The 14,037-nt window shown below is 39.2% G+C and overlaps 1 protein-coding gene across 6 annotated transcripts in view; it reads left to right on the top strand.

Moving 5' to 3' along the window:
• Positions 1-14,037, top strand: part of USP42 (ubiquitin specific peptidase 42) — a 57,177-nt gene that overhangs the window by 19,613 nt on the left and 23,527 nt on the right. For all 6 annotated transcript variants that reach the window (XM_023655246.2, XM_070230708.1, XM_023655244.2 and 3 more), the window contains 2 exons: positions 2,672-2,921; positions 5,200-5,400. In XM_023655246.2, the coding sequence (XP_023511014.1) occupies positions 2,681-2,921; positions 5,200-5,400 (442 nt within the window). In that variant the 5' untranslated portion in view covers positions 2,672-2,680. The remainder of the gene's footprint in view (positions 1-2,671; positions 2,922-5,199; positions 5,401-14,037) is intronic.

Raw genomic sequence — 14,037 nt, 5'->3', positions numbered from 1 at the left:
ATACTTTTTAAAACATGAAAAAGAATATTGCATTCTAGCATCTGGTAGAAATACCAAGGGAGAAATAACATATAAGAGGCTGAGGCTTATAAGATTTTTGAATAAAAGGTTGTACTTAAATCAAAGGAAACACTTGTGAAGTCAATTTGTCTCATTCCTGCACACACGTCCAGCCTTGACCATGTACTGGGTTTTTTTCAAACATGCTTTTGTAACTTTTTGTATATCTCTCATCAGAAGATGTTGAGAGGAACTTTTAACTGTTTGTTGAAATAGTTGCTTAAAAGTCCTGAGATTTATAACAGTGATGTTCAGAAGCTTTACTGAGAGTAAAAAGCGTGTAACGGTATGAATCCTAGGTCCTATACAGCACTGTTTGTTTTCTAGAAAGGTTTCGTCTCTGTAGTAGATGGAATTTAGTCTGACACCTGATGGTTTTACAGTAAGATTTCATTGGCTGAATATACAAATGAAGACGAACGCATGGTTTTCCCAAAGTCATAATGCTATATGGTTATTTATTGACTGAGTTATATGCTTTCCTTAATTGTTTTCATTTAAGAATTCCTCCCCGCCTCCGCCCCCCCTCCCCAAAAGGCAATTGAAGCAAGTAAAATGGTTTTATTCGGTCATTTGTTAATGATTGTCCTGAAGGGATGTTTATCCCGGGGAAATCAAGGTTTTTGCTAGTTAATGTTGTTGTAAGTCAGGCTAGATTAACTTTTCCTTGTTACTCTCTTTTGGCTTTCTTTTTCTTTTGCTTTTCCTCCTCCTTCCTCCTGCTCTTTCGTTTTCTTACTCTTGCCTCCACACTGTTTCATAATTTCTTTTGACTGTTAGATGAGGAAAGTGTAAACTTTATTTGATAATATGGCTCAAGCTTTCTTCCTGAATGAAGGTCCTGTGTCTTAGATTGACTTAAAATTTCAGTTCAGTTTTTCTTATTTTATTAATTAACATCTACTTTTCTGTTTCTACATAAGATTCCAAAAAATTTCTTAAGGTTGAGCTTTTTAGGGGCTGGTAAGCATACCTTAATTCCAAATTACAACCAAATTGGGGCTTTTTTAAGAAACCTCATTGTGAGCAGACAGTGCATTCATTGAGCTGGTTGTGTACATGGATATTTATTATCCTTTTACTTTACTGTGTTGCATATCTTTTAAAACAAGTTTTAAAAGGTTGTTCCTACTTCAGAGTTTTTTAAGGATTAAATGAGATACTGTATATAAATCACTCAGGACAAGCAGGTGCTAAAAGCCAGCACTAGTTGCCTCCTATCTCCAGAGTTCATTCATTTGTTCAACACATGGGTGGAAAGCCTTCTCTCTGCCAAGTCAGGGATATCAATGGGAGCAGGATGGAGAGCAGCAAATAAAACTGCTGTGGAGTATGTGCTCAAGGGCTACCGTAGAAATCAGCACAAGGTGCCTTGGGAGCTTCTCAGAGGGCTTCTCACCCAGTCTGGGTGGGAGGGGGTCGAGGGAAGCGTCTCAGAGAAAATGAATTTTACACTGAGAAGTGGAAGTGTTAATTGCCCAGAGGTGGGAGGATGGAAGAGAGTTAGGTAGAAAAGAATAGCGTGTGCAGAGCCCCGAGAGAGCAGGTGGGGAGGGAACAGAGGGAATGTACAGAGGGGTTCCTAGGCCAGGCGCTGTCTAGTCAGCGGGTTGGGGTGTTGTGCCGGGGCATACCTGGAAGGCATCTGCAGAGGGCGGGCATACAGTGTGGTTGCCACTGGGCCATTTTGGAACCATTCCTGAAAGTAGTCTATTGGCTAGGTTGGTGTAGCCAGAAGCAACCCCCACTGGGAATGTTGGACCTGGTGCCTAGTCCCAGTTGCCGACTAGTTTGGGTTATAGTTGTTCCGTTTTATAGACCCTGCAGATTCTGTCCCATCTCTCATAGGTCCATTATGAAAATTAAAGAAATTCACGTGTGTTCAGTCGTGAACGCAATGCTCAGTACATGGAAAATGCTCAATTAGTGGTAACCCTAAGATTTTAAAACAGGATTCAGAGAGAAAATTATAATGAAGTAGTTTTATAACATGTATTTGTGTTCAAGCTTGATGTCAGTAATGTCTTAGGGGCTTCATTTAAGAAGTCATATATGCCAAGTAAATGGACCTCTTCAGAAAAATGTGTTTCAAAGGTGAGACTTCCTGTATTTTAAATAATGTTGTTTTGGACTTTAAGCTCAAAATTAAAGCTAGATTTTCTCTTCATGTAGTTGAGACTTTTCCCGGAGGACTTATGTATCAGTTGAAAATTGAGTCAAATGTATTGGTGCATTTCACGTTCTAGTTTTAAGCAATAGAAAGAAAAAAATACAGGTACTTGGCAAATGTATAGCATTGGAAATTGAAGGTGCCTGATTGTACACTGAAATGTCAGATTTTTAGGGGGTATAGGATAGAATGAGAAGATCTAATCAAGTACTTCGTTGAAGATTTTATAGTTGAAAGTTGTTGACATGTTCACATTACTACAATGCCACATGTCCCAGAGAAATGATTACAAGGTTAAAAAGTACTGTTGCTTTTGTATTTGGGTGATTTTTTTGAAAACAATGAAAAATGGCTAGGATGATTTTCCAGGATCTAATGGGAGAATAAGTGGGCTGCATTTCTCACCTTATGAAACAAATGTGTGCTTTTTGTCTTTTGCAGAACTGAACAATGACCATAGTTGACAAAGCTTCTGAATCTTCAGACGCATCAACCTGTCAGAATCAGCCTGGCAGTTCTGAGGCAGTCTCACCTGGAGACATGGATGCAGGTTCTGCCGGCTGGGGTGCTGTGTCTTCGTTAAATGATGTTTCAAATCACACGCTTTCTTTAGGACCAGTACCTGGTGCTGTAGTTTATTCAAGTTCATCTGTACCTGATAAATCAAAACCGTCACCACAAAAGGATCAAGGTACTGTTTTTGAGAGTCACCACAAGAAACTCCTGTGTAAATGCCGTCGGTGGGCTGCTGGTTTCAGAGAGGGCTTGTTTTACAAGATGTGTTGCCACCTGAGTTGCCAGCAGAGTCACATTATCTGACTGGCTTCATTTTCCTCTGCAGCTTGTTTGTGATTAACATATGTATCATAACAGGGTAGATTATTTTTAGTGACTATAATATTTGTAGTTTCTTTTATTCCTAATTTTTTGAAAGATAAACTTTGTCTTGATGAGAATTGAGATGGGCAAGCATTTTAACTTGTCAGTTAACTATATAGTTCCCTAAGTAGATGTCTGTCCTAAAAATGTAAAGACGTTTTTAAAAATGATTGCCCTTGGGGCCGGCCTGGTGGTGTAGTGATTAAATTTGCATGCTCCACTTTGGCTGCCTGGGGTTCACAGGTTCAGACTCCGGGTGTGGATCTACACACTGCTCATCAAGCCATGCTGTGGCGGCATCCCACATACAAAACAGAGGAAGATTCGCACAGATCTCAGCTCATTGACACTCTTCCTCACCCCCCCCCCCAAAAAAAAAACAAGGTTGCGTTTGACAAATGGGCTCAAACCAACTGTTTTGGAGAGTTTTTACCTGTTAAAATCATCTGTAGTAATAAAGCTCTTTGAAAGAGAACAGATGATGTAAATGTTACACTTGTTGAAACTGTTTAGACATGGTTACACTTGTTAAAACGCATCCAGATAAATAAGACATTGATTCTACAGTTGGTACTTCTAAGACTTTTGGATTTGGAAGCTTTGAAAGAAAAATAAAATAGATTAGTTACTGCTCGGAACGTCATTTGGCTTAGAATAATTTGGCCCTTTTATTGTTTTGAGTCCTCTTAGTAAGTGTGATGTTATGATGTGGGAGTGGGTGGTGTGAATTGATAAAGGTGTTTTGGGCGGGGGAGTTTGTATCACCAAACAAACAGTTTAATTGACTGTTAGACGTAGAGGCTAAAGACCTTCACCATCAGGCCTTTCCCGTGGGATGTCTTACACACTCCAGCCTCTTGTCGTGTTGCTGGGGCTCCTCTTCCCCCCAGGACTCAGCTCACATCGCCCCGCCTTGCCCTTTTTGGGGCCCTTCTCCCATTCAACACACTCATTTCCCTTTTCTTAATTTTGCTCTCCCTTTCCCACCAAGCGGAAGCCTGGCTTTGCATACATAAATGCTCATTAATATCTCTATTAAAATACAGAGCCATCTATTGGGCATGCCAGCCTTCAGTAGCACCAAGGAACTGACACTTTTGAAAAAGTAGTCTTGCTGTGGGTGATTTTGAACTTTCCTAAATAAGTTGTTTTTTGAGCTTCACCTGAGTTCTGTTAGCATAATTGTCATTAATAATTTGTTTCTAAGTCTTAAAAATAGATAAAACACCTTTTAGACCATGTATAGTATATTTATGAGTGTGTATAGTGGTGCCCTGGGTACAGAGCCTGTTTCCTTACTGGTAAAACGAGGAGGATGTCACTACCAACTCTCAGCATTGAGCCTGTCTGACAGCTGGTAAGAACCAAAGAAGTGAGGTGATGGTGAGGATGACAGTGATGGTGCTGGAGCTAGATAGAAGCATCCATAGCAAACGTTTTTGGGAATTGACGTATCCTGCGCTTTTTATTGCTTGTGTTGCTGTTTATTTTTTTTAAAGCTTTCTATTATGAAAATTTTTACGTACATATGAAAGAGTAATTATAATGAACACTCGCGTACCCATCAGTCAACTCTGGCTTTTGTCAACTCATGGCCAATAATACCTCCACACATTCCTTTCCCCTGTCCCCATCATTTTAAAGCAAATCCAAAACTTCACATTTTATCTATAAATATTTTAGTGCATATATCTAAAGAATTCTTTTCTAAAAATTAAAACATCTTTATATTAAAAATCTAGTCAATGTTCAAATTTCGCTGGTTGTCACATAATTATTTTTAACAGGTGACTCTTGAAATCAATGTCCAAACAAAATCTATGCTTTGTATCTTGTGGATGTCTTTTAAGTTTCTTTTAATTTGTAATCCCTCCTCCTTTTTGTCCTTTAAATTTATTGAAGAAACCCATTTAGAGTTTCCCACATCCTGGGCTCTATCTTTTAAAATGTCCCTTTCTCCCGTGTATTTCTGGTTAGCTAGTAATAAGATTTAGAATCGTGATCGGATTCAAGTTTGATGTGTTGCCACTTCTTTAGCTTCAGAAGCACGCAAAGCTTTGTTTTTAAATATTTGTTGTTCATTTTTCTAGCCCTAGGTGATGGCATTGCCCCTCCACAGAAAGTTCTTTTCCCATCTGAGAAGATTTGTCTTAAGTGGCAGCAGACGCATAGAGTTGGAGCTGGGCTCCAGAATTTGGGCAATACCTGTTTTGCCAACGCAGCATTGCAGTGTTTAACTTACACACCGCCTCTCGCCAATTACATGCTATCGCACGAACACTCCAAGACATGTAAGTGTTCTGTTATGTTATGTGTATAGTGTTGTGGTGTGCTAACCTACTTTCATTTTTTCCTCCGAAATGAAAGTGAAGGATTAAGCCCAGAATTCTCTGGTCACTAAGGAGTTGGTTTATTCTTTTAGAAACCATGGAAGAAGACTCTTAAGATTTGTATTCTGGTTGCATAAAAAGCATTTTGCACCTAATTTGACCTGTGAAGTTGTTTTCAAAGAAACGTATTTTATCAGCATTTGGCATTTCTGAAGCCCCTGCTGGCTTTCTACACTTGCTAAAAAATGCAACATAAATGTCTGCCGCCAACAGCTTGGGACAAGCAGGGTTAAGAAATCCTGCCTCTGCTGGCATCCATCCTGTGCTCTGGGGCTTGGTTCACCCACAGGCTTGTAAGCCTTAGTGGAGAGGAGCCTCTTGCTGCTGCCCCCAACCTCCTGGAAATTCATCCAGGACTTCCCTTTAGCTGTGAGAGCTCAGTTTTCAACCTAAAGGGCAGGAAATCAGTTAAAACATATTATGTCTTTAATTAGGTGAAAGCCAACTCAGTGGTTGACAAGTGAAATTCAGAATTTAGAACATATCTGTTTTTTGAGGTTTTGACCTTCTGCATCTCTTGTAAATATCCTTCATCCTTGATAAATGAAACCTCCCTATTCTTTGATCTGCGTTGCTGCTCAGATTTGTGTGTATGTTCAGGTGCTATTCACTAATTATCAGGGTGAAAACCCCTTGGTTTCTTTTTGCATAGTTCTTTACTTAATGGAGAATTTAAACTAGTTCTTTTAAAACTCACCCTCCCCCCCAGCAAAGAGCAAAATAATGCTTGTGAAGATTTTGGAAAGTACAGAAAAATTTAAAGAAACCAAAGGAAAGTCACCTGTGTCTCCCTGCCTAGAGGCGTTTGTTAAGCCAAGGGGTTCAAGTTACAGAGTGAACCTTCTTCTTTTCGAGGAAGATTAGCCCTGAGCTAACTTCTGCCAATCCTCCTCTTTTTGCTGAGGAAGGCTGGCCCTGAGCTAACATCCGTGCCCATCTTCCTCTACTTTATACATGGGACGCCTGCCACAGTATGGTGTGCCAAACGGTTTCATGTCTGCACCCGGGATCCAAACCGGTGAACCCAGGGCTGCCGAAGCAGAACGTGTGCACTTAACCGCTGCGCCACCGGGCCGGCCCCAGAGTGAAGCTTCTGTTCGCCCTCATCTCCTCCCTTTCTAAGTCCATAATTCATTCCCCACGGACAGCTTTCCTATCACTTCTGCACTTTTAATGAAAGTAGGGTGTGGATGAATACCCAGGACTGGCACCTGGACATCGAGAGGGAGCACCAAGACCAAAATTCAGAAGCTCCAGGTGTCCAGGGTTAGGTGCCTATCTTTTATGCTACTGGTAGTTTTCTTTCTCTCCCTCTCCCCCTCCCCCCTCACCCCCACCCTCCTTTCTTTCCTTCCTTTCTTTCCTTTTCTTTCTTGCTTTCCCAGCTTTACTGAGGTATAATTGATATACAGTAAATTGCACATATTTAAAATATACAATTTGATGCATTTTGATTGTATACACCCATGAAACTATCACCACAGTTAAGATAATGAGCATGTTCATCGCCCCCTAAAGTTTCCCAGCACTCCTTTGAAATCACTGCCTTCCACCCCTTCCTGCCCCTCATCCCCTTCACCGCAGGCAATCACTGGTATGCTTTCTGTCTACTATAGATTAGTTTGTATTTTCTAGAATGTCATATAAGTTGAATTATACAGTATATGTTCTTATATTGCCTGGCTTTTTTCACTCAGCACTATTATTTCAACATTATTCCATGTCGGTGCATGTATCAGTAGTTAATTTTTATTGCTGAGTAGTATTCCATTGTATGGATATACCACAATTTGTTTCTCTGTTCACCTATTGATGGACATTTGTGTGGTTTCCCTTTTTGGGCCATCACAAATTAAGCTGCTATGAACATTAGTAAACAAGTCTTTGTAAGGCCATGTTCTCATTTCATTAGGTAAATATCTAGGAGTAATACGGCTTGGTCCTATAGTGTGTGTGTGCTTAATCTTGATAGTTCCAAACTATTTCCCAAAGGAATTGTGCTATTCTACTCTCCCACCAGCAGCGAATTCAAGTTCCATTTGCTCCATATCTCCCCTAATAGTTGGTGTGGTCAGTCTTTTCAATTTTAGGCATTCTGATATGTGTGTAGTATAGTAGTATCTTACTGTGGTTTTGATTTGCACTTCTCTAATGAATAATAATGTTGTGCATCTCTCCAGGTGGTATTTGCTATCTGTATATTTGCTTTGCCTGTTCCTATCTTCTACCTGATTTAAAGCTGGGTGGTTTTCTTATTGTTGAGTATTGAGAGTCGTTTACGTATTCTGGATAGAAATCCTTTATCAGATATGTAATTTACAAGTATTATCTCCCAGTCTGGACAAAATATTCTCTTACACTGTCTTTTAAAGGACACATTTTTAGTTTTGACGAATTCCACTTCATTATTTATTTTCTTATCAATTGTGCTTTAGGTGTTGTATTAAGAAATCTTTGCCTAACCAGAGGTTACAAGGATTTTTTTCTGGAAGTGTTATAGTTTTAGCTTTTATATTTACGTCCACAATATATTTTGAGTTAATTTTTATTTGTGGTGTGAAGAATGGATCGAAGTTCATGTTTTTCAATATGCATATCCAATTGTTCCAGCACTATTTGTTCAGAAGATAGTCCTTTCTCCGCTGAACTGTCTTTGCAACTTTATAAAAAATCAGTTGGCCATATCCATCTGTTACACTGGTCCACTGTCTATCTTGACGACACCGTAACACAGTGTCTTGATTACTGTATATTTAAAAGTTTTGAAGTGAGGTAAGTCCTCCAACAACTTCTTTTTCAAACTTTTTTTGGCCATTCTTGGTCCTTTGCCTTTCCAAATGAATTCTGGAATCAGTTTGTCAATTTCTATAAAAACGCTTCCTGGGACTTTGATTGGGGTTGCATTGAATCCATCAATCAGTTTGGGATGAATTGACATCTAAACACTATTGTCTTCTGACCCGCAAACAAAGTATACCTCTCCATTTATTTAGATTATCTTTAATTTTTCTTAGCAATGTTGTATAGTTTTCAATATACAGGTATAATGTGCACATTTTAAATCAGATCTATCCCTACGTATTTCATATTTTTGAAAGCTGTTATAAGTGGTAATATTTTTTGAATTGCAATTTCTGATTGTTTATTGCTAGCATATAGAAATGCAGTTGAGTTTTTGGTATTGATCTTATATCTTGCAACCTTGCTAAACTCACTTCTTAATTCTAGTAGTGTTTTTTAAAAAAAGATTCCTTAAGATTTTATGGAGACAATCATGTGATCTGTGAATAAGGAAAATTTTAGTTCTTAATTTCCAGTGTGCATGCTCTTTATTTCTTTTTCTTGCTGTAATGCATGTGCCGGTACCTCCATTACAGTGTTGAATAGATGTGAGCCTTCAGTGGGTCCTAATCATTTTGCTGGTGGATGGTCTTGTTCGATGTTGGTGGCTGCTGACTGATCAGAGTGGTGGTTGCTGAAGGTTGGGGTGGCTGTGGCAATTTGTTAAAGTAAGACAGGAGTGAAGTTTGCCGCATCAATTGACTCCTCCTTTCCTGAACAAGTTCTCTGTAGCACATGATGCTGTTTGATAGCATTTTACCTACAGTAGAACTTCTTTTGAAATTGGAGTCAGTCCTCTCAAACCCTGCCACTGCTTTATCAACTAAGTTTATGTCGTATTCTAAATCCTTTGTTGTCGTTTCAACAATCTCCACAGCATTTTCACCAGGAGTAGATTCCAGCTCAAGAAACCACTTTGCTCATCCATAAGAAGTAATTCACCATCTATTAAAGTTTGATCATGAGATGGCAGCAACTCACTCACATCTCCAGGCTCCACTTCTAAATCTAGTTCTCTTGCTCTTTCCACCCCCCCTGCAGTTACTGCCTCTGCTGAAGTCCTCAACCCCTCAAAGTCATCCATGAGGGTTGGAATCAACTTCTTCCAAACTCCTGTTAATGTTGATTTTGACCTTTTTCCATGAATCACAAATATTCTTTTTCTTTTTTTGAAGATTGGCCCTGATCTAACATCTGTTGCCAATCTTCTTTTTTTTCCTTCTTCTCTCCAAAGCCCCCCAGTTTATTCTTGTATATTCTAGTCATGAGTGCCTCTGGTTGTGCTGTGTGGGATGCTGCCTCAGCATGGCCTGTCGAGCAGTGCCATGTCCACGCCAAGGATCTGAACCGGCAAAACCCTGGGATGCTGAAGTGGAGCACCCGAACTTAACCACTCAGCCACGGGGCCAGCCCCACAGATATTCTTAATGGCATCTAGAATGGTGAATCCTCTCCAGATGGTTTCAGTTTACTTTGCCTAGATCCATTGAAGGAATCACTATCTATGGCAGTCATAGCCTTATGAAATGTATTTCTGAAGTAGTAAGACTTGAAAGTCAAAATGACTCCGTGATCCATGGGCTGCAGAATGGATGTTGTGTTAGCAGGCATGAAAACATTAATCTCATTGTACATCTCCATCAGAGCTCTTGGTGACCAGGTGCATTGTCAATGAGCAGTAATATTTTTAAAGGAATTTTTTTTCTGAGCAGTAGGTCTCAACAGCAGTAAATATTCAGTAAACCATGTTGGAAACAGATGTGCTGTCATCCAGGCTTTGTTGTTCCATTTACAGAGCAAGGCAGAGTAGATATAGCTAATTCTTAAGGACTCTAGGCTTATTCAGAATGGTAAATGAGCATTGGCTTCAACTTAAAGTCACCAGCTGCCTTAGAGTGTCAGCCTGTCTTTTGAATCTTTGAAGCCAGGCATTGACTTCTCCTGTCTAGCTAGGAAAGTCCTCGATGGCATCTTCTTACGACATAAGGCTGCTTTGTCTCCTCTGAAAATCTATTGGTTAGTGCAGCCACCCTCAGCAATGGTTTTAGCTGGATCTTCTGGGTAACTCGCAGCTTCTGCATCAGCACCTGCTGCTTCATCTCACACTTTTATGTCATGGAGACGGCTTCTTTCCCTAAACCTCATGACCCAACCTCTCCTAGTTTCAAACTTTTCTTCTGCAGCTTCCTCACCTCTCTCAGCCTTCAGAGAATTGGAGAGAGTTAGGGTCTTGCTCTGGATTAGGTTTTGGTTTAAGAGAATGTTGTGGCTGGTTTGATCTTCTGTCCAGACCACTCAAACTTTCTCCATATCAGCAATGAGCCTGTTTCGCTTTCTTTTCATTCATATGTTCATTGGAGTAGCACTTTTAATTTCCTTCAAGAACTTTTCCTTTGCGTTTGCAACTTGGCTAATTGTTTGGCGCAAAAGGCCTAGGTTTTGGCATATCTTGCCTTTCAGCATGCCTTCCTCACTAAAGTTAATCATTTCTAGCTTTTGATTTAAAGTGAGAGACGCGCCACTCTGCCTTTCATTTGAACACTTAGAGGCCATTGTAGGGTTATTAATTGGCCTAATTTCAGTATTTTGTGTCTCAGGAAATAGGGAGGCCCAAAGAAAAGGAGAGATAGGAATGACTAGTCAGGGGCCGACCCGGTGGCGCAGCAGTTAAGTGCGCACGTTCTGCTTCTCGGTGGCCCAGGGTTCGCTGGTTCGGATCTTGGGTGCGGACATGGCACTGCTTGGCACACCATGCTGTGGCAGGCGTCCCACATATAAAGTAGAAGAAGATGGGCACGGATGTTAGCTCAGGGCTAGTCTTCCTCTACAAAATAAGAGGAGGACTGGCAGTAGTTAGCTCAGGGCAAATCTCCCTCAAAAAAAAATCGTTAAAAAAAAAAGGAATGGCTAGTCAGTGGAGCAGTCAGAACACACATCATTTATCGATTCAGTTTGCTGTCTTATATGGTCGCAGTTTGTGGCACCCCAAAACAGTTACAATAGGAGCATCAAAGATCACTGATCACAGATCACCATAACAAATATAATAATAATGAAAAAATTTGAAATATTGTGAGAATACCAAAATGTGACACAGAGACACGAAGTGTGCAAATGCTGTTGGAGAAACGGTGCTGAAAGACTTGCTCAATGCAAGTTGCCACAAGCCTTCAATTTGTGAAAAACACACTATCTGCAAAGCACAATACAGCAAAGTACAATAAAATGAGGTATGGCTGTATTTTGAAGCTCTGTCATTTAAGATTATTATGACCTCTTGCTGAACCGACCTATTTATAATTTATGAAATTATCCTCTTTATCCCAAATAATATGCTTTGCTCTGAAATATACTTTGAGATAAATAGAGCCGTTCCAGTTTTCTTATGAGGAGTGTCAGCATGGTGTATCTTTCGTCCATCTTTTTTACCTTTAATCTATTTGTATCTGTGTTTAAAGTGGGTTTCTTGTAAACAGTGTATAGTTTGGTCTTGTTTTTTAACCCAATCTTACAGTCTCTGCCTTTTATTTTTGGATGTAAATAATTTTTATTTAAGGAGATTAAGATTGGACTTAAATTCACCGTCTTGCTATTTGTTTTCTATTTGTCCCGTTTATTCTTTGTTCCTTTTTCATCTTTTTCTGCCTTCTTTTGCATTGAGTAATTTTATGATATTATTTAATCTCCTTTATGGGCATATTTTCTAGAACTTTATTTTCTTTTCTTTTTCTTAGTGGTTGCTTTAGGGCTTACAGCATACATTTTTAATAACTTATCACAGTTCACCATCCAATAATATTCCACTTCTTGTGTAACATAAGAACTGTATGACAATGTGCTTTCATCTTCCCTCTCTTGACATTCTTGCTATTTTCTTATGTTTTGTTTTTACCTATTTTAACCACATACTACGTTGTTGTGTTATTTTTGGTTTAAATAAATTTTATGAGTTTTGCTTTATTAGTTGAAGGTCTCTTTAGGGGCCGGCCCGGTGGCACAGTGGTTAAGTGCACACATTCTGCTTAGGCGGCCTTGGGTTCACCAGTTCAGATCCTGGGTGGGGACATGGCACCGCTTGGCAAGCCATGCTGTGGCAGGCGTCCCACATATAAAGTAGAGAAAGATGGGCACGGATGTTAGCTCAGGGCCAGTCTTCCTCAGCAAAAAGAGGAGGATTGGCAGTAGTTAGCTCAGGGCTAATCTTCCTCAAAAAAAAAAAAATTTATATTTACCTACTCATTTACCATTTCCACTGCTTTTAATTCCTTTATGTAGATCCAGATTTCCCTCTGGTATTTTTCCTTATGCCTGCATGACTTGCCCTGTTGCTGGTGATGAACTCTGTTTTTTTGGGTTTTGTTCTAGGTATGTGTTTTCTTATTTTTTATTTTCGGTCTGAAATGTCCATCTTTTGCCATTTTAAAAACTTTTGAGGTAATTGTAGATTCACACGTAATTGTAAGAAATAACACAGACATCCCATACACCTTACCCAGTTTCCCCCAGTTTTAACACAATAGTTCAATATCTCAACCAGGATATTGACATTGATAGAGTCGGGATACGGAACATTTCCATCACTACAGGGTCCATCATGTTTCCCTTTTATGGCGAAGCCCACTTCTCTTGTGCCCCTACCTCCTCTTAACCCCTGGAACCACTAATCTGCTTTCCATTTCTATAATTTCATCCTTTCAAGAATGTTATACATATATATATAATTATGCAATATGTAACCTTTGGAATTCTCTTTTTCACTCAGCATAATTCTCTGGAGATTCATGCAGGTTATTGTTGTGTATTAATAATTTGTTCCTTTTTATTGCTTAGTAGTATTCCATGGTATGGATATACCACAGTTTATTTAACCCCTCATTCAGTAATTGATCTCTGAGTTATTTCCGGTTTGGGGATTCTATAAACATTAGAGTGTACAATATATGTGAACATAAGTTTTATTTCTTTGGGATAAATGCCCAGGTCTGCAATTTCTGGGCCGTACAGTAGATGCATGTTTGGTTTTATAAGAAACTACCAAACAATTTTCCAGAGTGGCTGACCATTTTACATTCCCACCAGCAATGTATGAGGGTTCCAGTTTCTCTGCATTCTTGCCAGTTTTTGGTGTTGTCACTATTTTTCATTTTAGCTGCACTGGTATCTCATTGTGGTTTTAATTTGCATTTCCCTAATGCCTAAAGGTTTTGCACATCTTTCCATGTGCTTATTTGTCATCTGTATATCCTCTTTGGTGAACTCTTTCTTCATATCTTTTGCTCATTTTCTATTGCATTTTTTGTTTTTATATTGTTGAGTTCTGAGAGTTCTTTATATAGTCTAGATTCTAGGCTTTTGTCAGGTATGTAGTTTCCAAATATTTTTTCCCAGTCTGAAGCTTTTCATCTCCTTAATGAATCTTTCACAAAATGCAAGTTTTTAATTTTGGTGAGGTACAATTTTTCCTTTTATGAATTGTGCTTTGGTGTCAAGTTTAAGATCTCATTGCCTTGCCCTTGATCCTGAAGACTTTTATCCCATGTTTTTTTCCTAAAAATTTTATAGTTTTACATTTTATGTTCAGGTCTGTGATACATTCTAAGTTAATTTTTGTGTAGTGTGAGGTTTAGGTTGAGGTTATTTTTTTTGTCTGTGATATCCATTTGCTCCAGCACCATTGGTTGAAAAGGCTCTCTTTCA

Source organism: Equus caballus, chromosome 13 (genome assembly GCF_041296265.1).
Source record: "Equus caballus isolate H_3958 breed thoroughbred chromosome 13, TB-T2T, whole genome shotgun sequence".
Classification (NCBI taxonomy): Eukaryota; Metazoa; Chordata; class Mammalia; order Perissodactyla; family Equidae; genus Equus; species Equus caballus.
Note: the sequence above shows the minus strand (reverse complement) of the source record. Positions and strands in the feature narration are given on the sequence as shown.